Source organism: Entelurus aequoreus, linkage group LG03, assembly GCF_033978785.1.
Source record: "Entelurus aequoreus isolate RoL-2023_Sb linkage group LG03, RoL_Eaeq_v1.1, whole genome shotgun sequence".
Classification (NCBI taxonomy): domain Eukaryota; kingdom Metazoa; phylum Chordata; class Actinopteri; order Syngnathiformes; family Syngnathidae; genus Entelurus; species Entelurus aequoreus.
This window is the reverse complement of record NC_084733.1, coordinates 65,637,263-65,649,721: the sequence shown is the minus strand read 5'-3', so window position 1 is coordinate 65,649,721 and position 12,459 is coordinate 65,637,263. Positions and strand designations below refer to the sequence as shown.

Here is a 12,459-nt window from a genome sequence, read left to right as displayed (position 1 = left end):
GTTGACTTGGAATGACCGGAAGTGGAAATACGGTCCCAGACATTATAGCAGTGGTTCTCAACCTTGTTGGAGGTACCGAACCCCACCAGTTTCAAATGGGCATTCACCGAACCCTTCTTTAGTCCATCCATCCATTTTCTACTGCTTGTCCCGTTCGGGGTCGCGGGGGTGCTCAGGCCATGGAGCCTATCTTAGCCATTCGGGCGGAAGGCGGGGTACACCCTGGACAAGTTGCCACCTCATCACAGGGCCAACACAGATAGACAGACAACATTCACATTCACACACTAGGGACCATTTAGTGTTGCAAATCGTGTTATGTTTTATTCCAATAACTTAATATATATGTTATATATAATAGGTTCCGCAGCCTCCGAAGCAGAACCTCCAGGTTCTGTAACAGCTTCTTCCCTCAGGCCGTAAGACTCTTAAACGCATCATAATTAAATTATCCCCTCAACTCCCCCCAAAATGGATTAACTCGCTGGAATAAAAAAGACAATATAACATACATCCATAAACGTGGACGCATGTGAAAAAGTGCAATATATTTATCCGTACAGTAATCTATTTATTTATTTATATATATTTATTTATTTTATATATATTATATATATATATTATTTATATATATTTATTTATTTATATATGCACCTTATTGCTTTTTTTATCCTGCACTACCATGAGTTTATGTAACGGAATTTCGTTCTTATCTGTGCTGTAAAGTTCAAATTTGAATGACAATAAAAAGGAAGTCTAAGTCTATATTGTGAGAATTGTTTAATATCTTTGTTAAGATTTGAAAACTTTTTTGAAGACTTGCTCAAAATTAATTGAGTAAAAGGGTCAAAGATGTTTTGACAGAAGACATTTTACTATTTTTATAATTATTTAATTCTCTGACGCCCGAATTTCAGCACCCCCCACGACCCCGAAAGGGACAAGCGGTAGAAAATGGATGGATCGATGGACTACAACATGGCATAAAATGTCCGCACTGTTTGCTTCAATAATGAAGTACAACTGAAATCCATCCATCCATTTTCTACCGCTTGTCCCTTTTGGGGTCGCAGGGGGTGCTGAAGCCTATCTCAGCTGCATTCGGGCGGAAGGCGGGGTGCACCCTGGACAAGTCGCTACCTCATCGCAGGGCCAACAAAGATAGACAGACAACATTCACACTCACATTGACACACTAGGGCCAATTTAGTGTTGCCAATCAACCTATCCCCAGGTCCATGTCTTTGGAGGTAGGAGGAAGCCGGAGTACCCGGAGGGAACCCACGCAGTCATGGGGAGAACATGCAAACTCCACACAGAAAGATCCCGAGCCCGGGATTGAACTCAGGACTACTCAGGACCTCCGTATTGTGAGGCACATGCACTAACCCCTGTGCCACTGTGCCTTCTTTAGTGAAAAGTAAAATGTTAATTTTTTTTTCAAATTCAAGACAAATTTATATGTTTTTTTACTGGTGCGCAAAATGAACCGTGCATGAACATCACCTCGTTCAAAGAACAAAACCAACACAGTGCATGAACTCACAACAAATTACACACCTGCAAATCAGTGTGACTTCGGCTGTTGCCGTATCCATAATCATCATCATCGGCGGTCACTCGAACGAGTATGACGATCCTCCTGGTAGGGGTGTTTCCCTTTATGGAGGATGCCTGTGCGTGACTTTGTTTTACGTGGGGAGACTGATGCACAGACAGTCACCACACGATCCTTGACAGAATCGGGTCAGGGTCCAGTGGCATGGAGTCCCAAGACGTTGAGGTCTTCACTGTATCCCTGGCTAGGGGGCAGTCAGGTACTAGGCCTTTGCCAAGGGCCACCTGGGGTAACAGTAGTAAAGGGGTTAACCTCCTAGTGCCCCAAGACCCCATAGACGAGCCTCCACTGCCGGATGCACTTTAACGTCATGCCCAGGACGTATCCATAGTACGCCGATAGGGAGAAGTTTTTATTTACATGAGTCGGGTGTGTGACCTCCGCGGCGGAGGCTCTGCCGAACCCCTGAGGCTTACTCACCGAACCCGTAGGGTTTGATCAAATCCAAGTTAAGAACCACTGCATTAGAGTGAGCGCATTTACGAAAGAAGGGATTCAATTTGGCATATTTAGTAAATATACCCGTCTGGAAATGACTATGAATATTGTTGTGTTGCAAGTTGAACCTTAAAGTCAAACCCCAATAAATACAATCTTGGAAAGAGGTTAAAAAAATAGAACAACCTTTAAAAATATTTACTTTATTAGATGAATTGAAGTTGTTTTAGATAGGCCCAATTTTCTTTTGTATTTTCATCGTAATATATTTATAGTGTCTATTTTACTTTTTTTAATGTAGATTATACTTGACACATGCTAACCTTTTTAGCTAATTTTGCAGTTGTACATCTCCGTCATATGACTTGGTACCTGACACATGCTTACTGTAACTTGCTAATGCAAGCATGTTAGCTTGCTCTCATTAGTATTCTAAGTTTTTTAGGCTATTTTTTCAGCCGTACACCTCCGTCATACAACTTGGTACTTAACACAAGCTAACCTTTTTTTAGCTAATTTTGCAGCCGTACACCCCGGGTCATATACTTGACACATGCTAACTGTTAGCATGCTAATGCAAGCATGTTGGCATGCTATCACTAATATGCTAACTTTTTTTGGGTAATTTTTGCTGCCGTACACCTGCTTCATATAACTTGATACCTGACATATGCTAACTGTTAGCTTGCTAATGCAAGCATGTTAGCATGCTGTCATTAGTGTGCTAACTTGTTTGGCTAATTTTGCAGCCGTACACCTCCTTCATATAACTTGGTACTTGACACAAGCTAACGCTTTTTAGCTAATTTTGCAGCTGTATGCCTCAGAGTCATATAACTTTGTACCTGACTCATGCTAACTGTTAGCATGCTAACATAAGCATGTTAACATGCTAACATTAGTATGTTAACTTTTTTAGTTAATTTGGCAGCTGTACACCTCAGAGTCATATAACATTGTATCTGACTCATGGTAACTGCTAGCATGCTAACATAAGCATGTTAACATGCTAGCATTAGTATGTTAAAGGCCTACTGAAATGATTTTTTTTTATTTAAACGGGGATAGCAGATCTATTCTATGTGTCATACTTGATCATTTCGCGATATTGCCATATTTTTGCTGAAAGGATTTAGTATAGAACAACGACGATAAAGATTGCAACTTTTGGTATCTGATAAAAAAAAGGCTTGCACCTACCGGAAGTAGCGTGATGTAGTCAGTTGAACATATACGCAAAGTTCCCTATTGTTTACAATGATGGCCGCATGAAGTGAGAGAGATTCGGACCGAGAAAGCGACAATTTCCCCATTAATTTGAGCGAGGATGAAAGATTTGTGGATGAGTAAAGTGCAAGTGAAGGACTAGTGGGGAGTTGAAGCTATTCAGATAGGGAAGATGCTGTGAGAGCCGGGGGTGACCTGATATTCAGCTGGGAATGACTACAACAGTAAATAAACACAAGACATATATATACTCTATTAGCCACAACACAACCAGGCTTATATTTAATATGCCACAAATTAATCCTGCATAAAAACACCTGCGTGTTTGTTATGCTAGCTCCTAGCTCCTCTGCTAGCTCCTAGCTCCATAGAACACGCCAATACAATTCAAACACCTGATCAACACACACAATCACTCAGCCCAAAAGACCGTTTACCTAACCCAAGGTTCATAAAGCTTATATATTTTTAAAAAGTTACGTACGTGACGCGCACATACGGTCAAGTTATCGAATGTTTAGCAGCCAAGGCTGCATACTCACGGTACCTGATATTCAGCTGGGAATGACTACAACAGTAAATAAACACAAGACATATATATACTCTATTAGCCACAACACAACCAGGCTTATATTTAATATGCCACAAATGAATCCTGCATAATAACACCTGCGTGTTTGTTATGCTAGCTCCTAGCTCCTCTGCTAGCTCCTAGCTCCATAGAACACGCCAATACAATTCAAACACCCGATCAACACACACAATCACTCAGCCCAAAAGACCGTTCACCTAACCCAAGGTTCATAAAGCTTATATATTTTTAAAAAGTTACGTACGTGACGCGCACGTACGGTACGGTACGTGTTATGCTAGCTCCTAGCTCCTCTGCTAGCTCCTAGCTCCATAGAACACGCCAATACAATTCAAACACATGATCAACACACACAATCACTCAGCCCAAAAGACCGTTCACCTAACCCAAGGTTCATAATTTTATATATTTAAAAAAAGTTACGTACATACGCAAAAAAAAGCCAAAGCTGCATACTCACAGTAGCACGTCTGCGTCTTTGTCATCCAAATCAAAGTAATCCTGGTAAGAGTCTGTGTTGTCCCAGTTCTCTACAGGCGTCTGTGTATCCAAATCAAAAGTCCTCCTGGTTAGAGTCTCTGTTATCCGAGTTCTTCCATCTTGACTGCATCTTTCGGGAATGTAAACAAAGAAGCGCCGGCTGTGTACTGTTGTGGCTGACTACGTTCGAAAAATACGTCCATTTCGCACCGACAACTTTCTTCTTTGCTTGCTCGGCTTCCTTCTCCATAATGCAATGAACATGATTGAAACAGATTCACGAACACAGATGTCCAGAATACTGTGGAATTATGAAATGAAAACAGAGCTTTTTCGTATCGGCTTCAATGTGGAAGGCATACCCGTGTTCGCCGGGCTACGTCACACGCATACGTCACACGCAGAGGCGTTTCGAACCGGAAGTTTAGCGGCAAATTTAAAATGTCACTTTATAAGTTAACCCGGCCGTATTGGCATGTGTTATAATGTTAAGATTTCATCATTGATATATAAACTATCAGACTGCGTGGTCGGTAGTAGTGGGTTTCAGTAGGCCTTTAACCTTTTTAGCTAATTTTGCAGCTGTACACCTCATAGTCATATAACTTTTTACCTGACTCATTCTAACTGTTAGCATGCTAACATAAGCATGTTAACATGCTCACATTGGTATGTTAACTTTATAAGCTAATATTGCCGTACAACTCAGAGTCATATAACTTGGTAGCTAATTTGGCATGTTTAAAGGCCTACTGAAACCCACTACTACCGACCACGCAGTCTGATAGTTTATATATCAATGATGAAATCTTAACATTATAACACATGCCAATACGGCCGGGTTAACTTATAAAGTGACATTTTAAATTTGCCGCTAAACTTCCGGTTCGAAACGCCTCTGCGTGTGACGTATGCGTGTGACGTAGCCCGGCGAACACGGGTATGCCTTCCACATTGAAGCCGATACGAAAAAGCTCTGTTTTCATTTCATAATTCCACAGTATTCTGGACATCTGTGTTCGTGAATCTGTTTCAATCATGTTCATTGCATTATGGAGAAGGAAGCCGAGCAAGCAAAGAAGAAAGTTGTCGGTGCGAAATGGACGTATTTTTCGAACGTAGTCAGCCACAACAGTACACAGCCGGCGCTTCTTTGTTTACATTCCCGAAAGATGCAGTCAAGATGGAAGAACTCGGATAACAGAGACTCTAACCAGGAGGACTTTTGATTTGGATACACAGACGCCTGTAGAGAACTGGGACAACACAGACTCTTACCAGGATTACTTTGATTTGGATGACAAAGACGCAGACGTGCTACTGTGAGTATGCAGCTTTGGCTTTTTTTTGCGTATGTACGTAACTTTTTTTAAATATATAAAATTATGAACCTTGGGTTAGGTGAACGGTCTTTTGGGCTGAGTGATTGTGTGTGTTGATCATGTGTTTGAATTGTATTGGCGTGTTCTATGGAGCTAGGAGCTAGCAGAGGAGCTAGGAGCTAGCATAACACGTACCGTACCGTACGTGCGCGTCACGTACGTAACTTTTTAAAAATATATAAGCTTTATGAACCTTGGGTTAGGTGAACGGTCTTTTGGGCTGAGTGATTGTGTGTGTTGATCGGGTGTTTGAATTGTATTGGCGTGTTCTATGGAGCTAGGAGCTAGCAGAGGAGCTAGGAGCTAGCATAACAAACACGCAGGTGTTATTATGCAGGATTCATTTGTGGCATATTAAATATAAGCCTGGTTGTGTTGTGGCTAATAGAGTATATATATGTCTTGTGTTTATTTACTGTTGTAGTCATTCCCAGCTGAATATCAGGTACCGTGAGTATGCAGCCTTGGCTGCTAAACATTCGATAACTTGACCGTATGTGCGCGTCACGTACGTAACTTTTTAAAAATATATAAGCTTTATGAACCTTGGGTTAGGTAAACGGTCTTTTGGGCTGAGTGATTGTGTGTGTTGATCAGGTGTTTGAATTGTATTGGCGTGTTCTATGGAGCTAGGAGCTAGCAGAGGAGCTAGGAGCTAGCATAACAAACACGCAGGTGTTTTTATGCAGGATTAATTTGTGGCATATTAAATATAAGCCTGGTTGTGTTGTGGCTAATAGAGTATATATATGTCTTGTGTTTATTTACTGTTGTAGTCATTCCCAGCTGAATATCAGGTCACCCCCGGCTCTCACAGCATCTTCCCTATCTGAATAGCTTCAACTCCCCACTAGTCCTTCACTTGCACTTTACTCATCCACAAATCTTTCATCCTCGCTCAAATTAATGGGGAAATTGTCGCTTTCTCGGTCCGAATCTCTCTCACTTCATGCGGCCATCATTGTAAACAATAGGGAACTTTGCGTATATGTTCAACTGACTACGTCACGCTACTTCCGGTAGGTGCAAGCCTTTTTTTTATCAGATACCAAAAGTTGCAATCTTTATCGTCGTTGTTCTATACTAAATCCTTTCAGCAAAAATATGGCAATATCGCGAAATGATCAAGTATGACACATAGAATAGATCTGCTATCCCCGTTTAAATAAAAAAAATTCATTTCAGTAGGCCTTTAAAGCTAAGAATCATGGATTCCGTTACTTGGGACCTTCTTGGTTCAGTTTGGCTGCCGGTCTGGACCCCGACTTAAACAAGTTGAAAAACTTATTCGGGTGTTACCATTTAGTGGTCAATTGTACGGAATATGTACTTCACTGTGCAACCTACTAATAAAAGTCTCAATCAATCAATCAAAAAGTCTCCAACAGCCATTTCAGCTGCAGCATTGGGGCAGTCACCCGCCAGTTCTACAGACATGGCTTCTTATAGTTGTCAATAAAGTCCTCACACGTTGTACATGTTTGCAGCCGTGCAGAAACATGGCAAGCCAGCCGTCCGTCCTGAAGGAGTTCTGCACCCTCCAGCACCTGCTGCACGCAATCCCAACCAAAGTATGATTGCCAAGTGGTCCGGGTGAATAATGTAGGTAGCGTTTATGGCCAGCGGAGGGTGCTAAGGTTGTGGCCTGTCCTACAGGTGCAGAGAGGTTTCCGCTCGGTTCTGGTCTACCTGACGGCGGTGGACAGCAGCCGGGACTTTGTGGCGGTGGGCAGCAGCATCGGCATGCTGTACCTGTACTGTCGCCGCCTGGCGCACATGAACAAGTACAGCCTGGAGGTTGGAGACGCCTCTTCTGCCGCCATGGCCGCCAGTCTGGTGCTCGTCACATGTGTGTGTGTGTGTCCAGGGGAAGGCGGACGCCATCACGGCCGTGAAGCTGCTGAGCTGCTTTGATGACCTGGTCGCCGTGGGAACCGCGTCAGGCCACGTGGCCGTCTTCCAGCTGGTATCCCCGCTTCCGGGTCGCAATAAACAGGTGGGGGACATGTTGGAGAGCAGGAGGCGAGCAAGTGGCGATACTTGACGCTGTCCTGTCCGCAGCTGAGGCGTCTGGACGTGGAGGGTCTGCACAAGGGCACGGTGACATCGCTGGTCTGGAGCACCAACGGCATGAAGCTGTTCTCCGGGGACGACCGAGGACGCGTGGTCTTCTCTGCTCTGGACTTGGATCAGGTGACGCCACAACTCTGCAGGTAACCTCCGGGTGAGCACGGGGCGGCGGCGCAAACTGCCTGACCGCGCGCACGTGCACACCGCGCGCAGGGCACGTGCACGCCTGTGCTGCTGTTGCAGGAGTCGAGCGGCGTGGTCCAGTTGGACTACAGTCGCCAGGTGCTGCTCGTCTCAACGCTGCACCGGTCTCTGCTCTACTGCACCCAGAAACAGGAAGTCCTGCAGCTGGGCGCCAAACCCCGCAAGAGGTACATACACACGCCACGTCCAGAAAGTTGTCTATACGCCTGACTTTAGGTGTACACCCACATCACGTACAGAAAGTTGTCTATACACCTGACTTTTAGGTGTGTACACCCGCCACATACAGAACGTTGTCTATACACCTGACTTTTAGGTGTACACACGTCACGTACAGAAAGTTGTCTATACACCTGACTTTAGGTGTACACACACATCACGTACAGAAAGTTGTCTATACACCTGACTTTTAGGTGTGTACACCCGCCACGTACAGAAAGTTGTCTATACACCTGACTTTTAGGTGTACACACATCACATACAGAAAGTTGTCTATACACCTGACTTTTAGGTGTACACACATCACATACAGAAAGTTGTCTATACACCTGACTTTAGGTGTACACACACGTCACGTACAGAAAAATGTCTATACACCTGACTTTTAGGTGTACACAAACGTCACATACAGAAAATTGTTTATACACCTGACTTTTAGGTGTACACACATCACATACAGAAAGTTGTCTATACACCTGACTTTTAGGTGTACACAAACGTCACATACAGAAAATTGTCTATACACCTGACTTTTAGATGTACACACATCACATACAGAAAGTTGTCTACACACCTGACTTTTAGGTGTACACACACGTCACGTACAGAAAGTTGTCTATACACCTGACTTTTAGGTGTACACACATCACATACAGGAAGTTGTCTATACACCTGACTTTTAGGTGTACACAAACGTCACATACAGAAAGTTGTCTATACACCTGACTTTAGGTGTACACACACATCACGTACAGAAAGTTGTCTATACACCTGACTTTTAGGTGTGTACACCCGCCACGTACAGAAAGTTGTCTATACACCTGACTTTTAGGTGTACACACATCACATACAGAAAGTTGTCTATACACCTGACTTTAGGTGTACACACACGTCACGTACAGAAAGTTGTCTATACACCTGACTTTTAGGTGTACACAAACGTCACATACAGAAAATTGTCTATACACCTGACTTTTAGGTGTACACACATCACATACAGAAAGTTGTCTATACACCTGACTTTTAGGTGTACACAAACGTCACATACAGAAAATTGTCTATACACCTGACTTTTAGATGTACACACGTCACATACAGAAAGTTGTCTACACACCTGACTTTTAGGTGTACACACACATCACGTACAGAAAGTTGTCTATACACCTGACTTTTAGGTGTACACACATCACATACAGAAAGTTGTCTATACACCGGACTTTTAGGTGTACACAAACGTCACGTACAGAAAATTGTCTATACACCTGACTTGTAGGTGTACACACATCACATACAGAAAGTTGTCTATACACCTGACTTTTAGGTGTACACAAAAGTCACGTACAGAAAATTGTCTATACACCTGACTTTAGGTGTACACACGTCACATACAGAAAGTTGTCTACACACCTGACTTTTAGGTGTACACAAACGTCACATACAGAAAATTGTCTATACACCTGACTTTTAGGTGTACACAAACATCACATACAGAAAATTGTCTATACACCTGACTTTTAGGTGTACACCAGTGGCGTGCCGTCACTAGAGGCAGGGGAGGCGGGGCCTCACCTGCCATCATTGAAAGAAAAAAAAAAGAAAAAGAAAAAAAAAAATTTAAATTGTTATATGTATCCAGTGATTATACTAAAGTTATTTTCCATTTAACTTCACCAGTTTTAGATTATTTTTATTTTTATTTTCACATTTGCCGTTCAAATACTGAGAAGAGACGGTGCGGTGATCAGCAGCCAGTTGAGGCACTTGTGCCTCACCATGGATTGTGACTCGGCTAACTGCTAGCCTGCTGTGCAGTGAGACCGTATTGCTATATGAATTATATTATACATTTCCATAGTTTAGTTAGCTGAGGTATATAATGTACAGTGTATTTTGTCAACAACTGTATGTGTGTAACATATTTTTAGTGCTGAGCATTCATAAAACTCTGCTGCGGAGACACACTGTGTGAGGCTCGTATCATAACCCCGCCTACTGGTGCCAAGCAGAATACACACCCGACGGGAGCGCCGCGGCCACACCAACCAAAGCCCACACCCAAACCCTCCACGTGCAAGACCGAATCCACCCAAAAAAAGTAACTTAACAAGAAGCCAAAAAGTGCAAAAACAACAATGCTCGCGCTGCAGGAGCCGCGAACGACTGCAGGAGCCGCGAACGACCGCAGGGACACAACATTAGGTACACCTGCACTGTAGGTTCATATGTTTTTAAATTTGACTGTGATGATGCAGTCGTGCCTCACCAGACATTAACCTCACCGCACGCCACTGGTGTACACACATCACATACAGAAAGTTGTCTATACACCTGACTTTTAGGTGTACACAAAAGTCACGTACAGAAAATTGTCTATACACCTGACTTTAGGTGTACACACGTCACATACAGAAAGTTGTCTACACACCTGACTTTTAGGTGTACACACACATCACATACAGAAAGTTGTCTACACACCTGACTTTTAGGTGTACACAAACGTCACATACAGAAAATTGTCTTTACACCTGACTTTTAGGTGTACACACATCACATACAGAAAGTTGTCTATATACCTGACTTAGGTGTACACAAAAGTCACGTACAGAAAATTGTCTATACACCTGACTTTAGGTGTACACACATCACATACAGAAAGTTGTCTATACACCTGACTTTTAGGTGTACACAAAAGTCACGTACAGAAAATTGTCTATACACCTGACTTTAGGTGTACACACATCACATACAGAAAGTTGTCTACACACCTGACTTTTAGGTGTACACAAACGTCACATACAGAAAATTGTCTTTACACCTGACTTTTAGGTGTACACACATCACATACAGAAAGTTGTCTATACACCTGACTTTTAGGTGTACACAAACGTCACATACAGAAAATTGTCTATACACCTGACTTTTAGGTGTACACACATCACATACAGAAAGTTGTCTATACACCTGACTTTTAGGTGTACACAAAAGTCACGTACAGAAAATTGTCTATACACCTGACTTTAGGTGTACACACGTCACATACAGAAAGTTGTCTACACACCTGACTTTTAGGTGTACACACACGTCACGTACAGAAAGTTGTCTACACACCTGACTTTTAGGTGTACACACACGTCACGTACAGAAAGTTGTCTATACACGTGACTTCTAAGTGAACACGCGTCACATACAGAAAGTTGTCTACACACCTGACTTTTAGGTGTACACACACGTCACATACAGAAAGTTGTTTATACACCTGACTTTTAGGTGTACACACGTCACGTACAGAAATGTGTTTATATACCTGACCTGTACCGCGTGGGACTCTGGCACGCGTATGTACCAAAGCCAAGGTTCTGCAGTGAAAAATGACTGCCCAGGACACCTGAATGTGTTTTCCAGCAGCGGCAGGTTCGGGACGTGTTTCATGCCGGCCCTCTGCAAACAGAGCGACCTGCAAGTGTTTGCAGCTCGTCCTGGACTCACACTGTGGAGGTCGGATGTCAGAGGTCATGTGGTGGACACCAGGCTGCTGAAAGGTCTCTTCAGTGCTCAGGTACCCTACTTGCATGGCATAACGAAGCAGGGCTCGCTACCATCTCTTTTTGATGTTATTGCTGCTGCTTCTCAGATTCCTCACTTCCAGACATTTCCTCATGCGGGTCCAATCGGGGCGTACCGTCCGGCAGAGCGGCAGCTGGGTCTGCTCAGTTGTTTCCTCAAAGAAGGCTGGATTCTCAGCTGGAACGAATACAGTGTCTACGTCCTGGACTACATTAATGAGGTATTAGCATCTCACCCACAACAGGGTCCTTGTTCAGTGCTGGTGTTTGGAATGTTGGGCTCCGTAGATCAACTGTAGGGGGGAACAGAAGTTGCTACTTTTCAAATGGTTCCGGTGCTTCAACGGTGTCTGGACCGTCAACACTGCCATTTTTAGCAGGAAAGTTAAGAATATCTACTTAGTTTTTCCGTCTGCGGTACTGGCAGACCGTCGCGGTGAAGAGAAAGCTGAGCCTAAAGGCAAAGCTCTCAATTTACCAGTCAATTTACGTTCTTACTCTTAATTAGGGTTGTGACTGGAAGAGCAAAATCACAAACTTTACGTTCCTAATCTTACTTACGGTCACCAGCTTTGGGTCGTGACTGAAAGAGCAAAATCACGGAGAAGTTTGAGTAGAACTTTTGCTCCTTCACATAGAGAGGAGCCAGGTTGCTCAGACATCTAG

The 12,459-nt window shown here is 43.3% G+C and overlaps 1 protein-coding gene across 4 annotated transcripts in view; it reads left to right on the top strand.

Annotated features, from left to right (window-relative positions):
• The window catches only part of tecpr2 (tectonin beta-propeller repeat containing 2), a 53,582-nt gene that overhangs the window by 1,165 nt on the left and 39,958 nt on the right, over positions 1-12,459 (top strand). For 3 of the 4 annotated variants that reach the window (XR_009825340.1, XM_062042461.1, XM_062042460.1), the window contains exons 2-8: positions 7,225-7,308; positions 7,394-7,534; positions 7,605-7,733; positions 7,799-7,930; positions 8,021-8,178; positions 11,633-11,786; positions 11,862-12,014. Coding sequence is in view for 3 of the 4 variants with exons in the window: in XM_062042461.1 (XP_061898445.1) it covers positions 7,237-7,308; positions 7,394-7,534; positions 7,605-7,733; positions 7,799-7,930; positions 8,021-8,178; positions 11,633-11,786; positions 11,862-12,014 (939 nt within the window). In the remaining variant the exon portion in view is untranslated. Of the gene's footprint in view, positions 1-2,527; positions 2,540-7,224; positions 7,309-7,393; positions 7,535-7,604; positions 7,734-7,798; positions 7,931-8,020; positions 8,179-11,632; positions 11,787-11,861; positions 12,015-12,459 lie in introns of those variants that run through there. The other variant, XM_062042462.1, reaches the window with a different exon arrangement.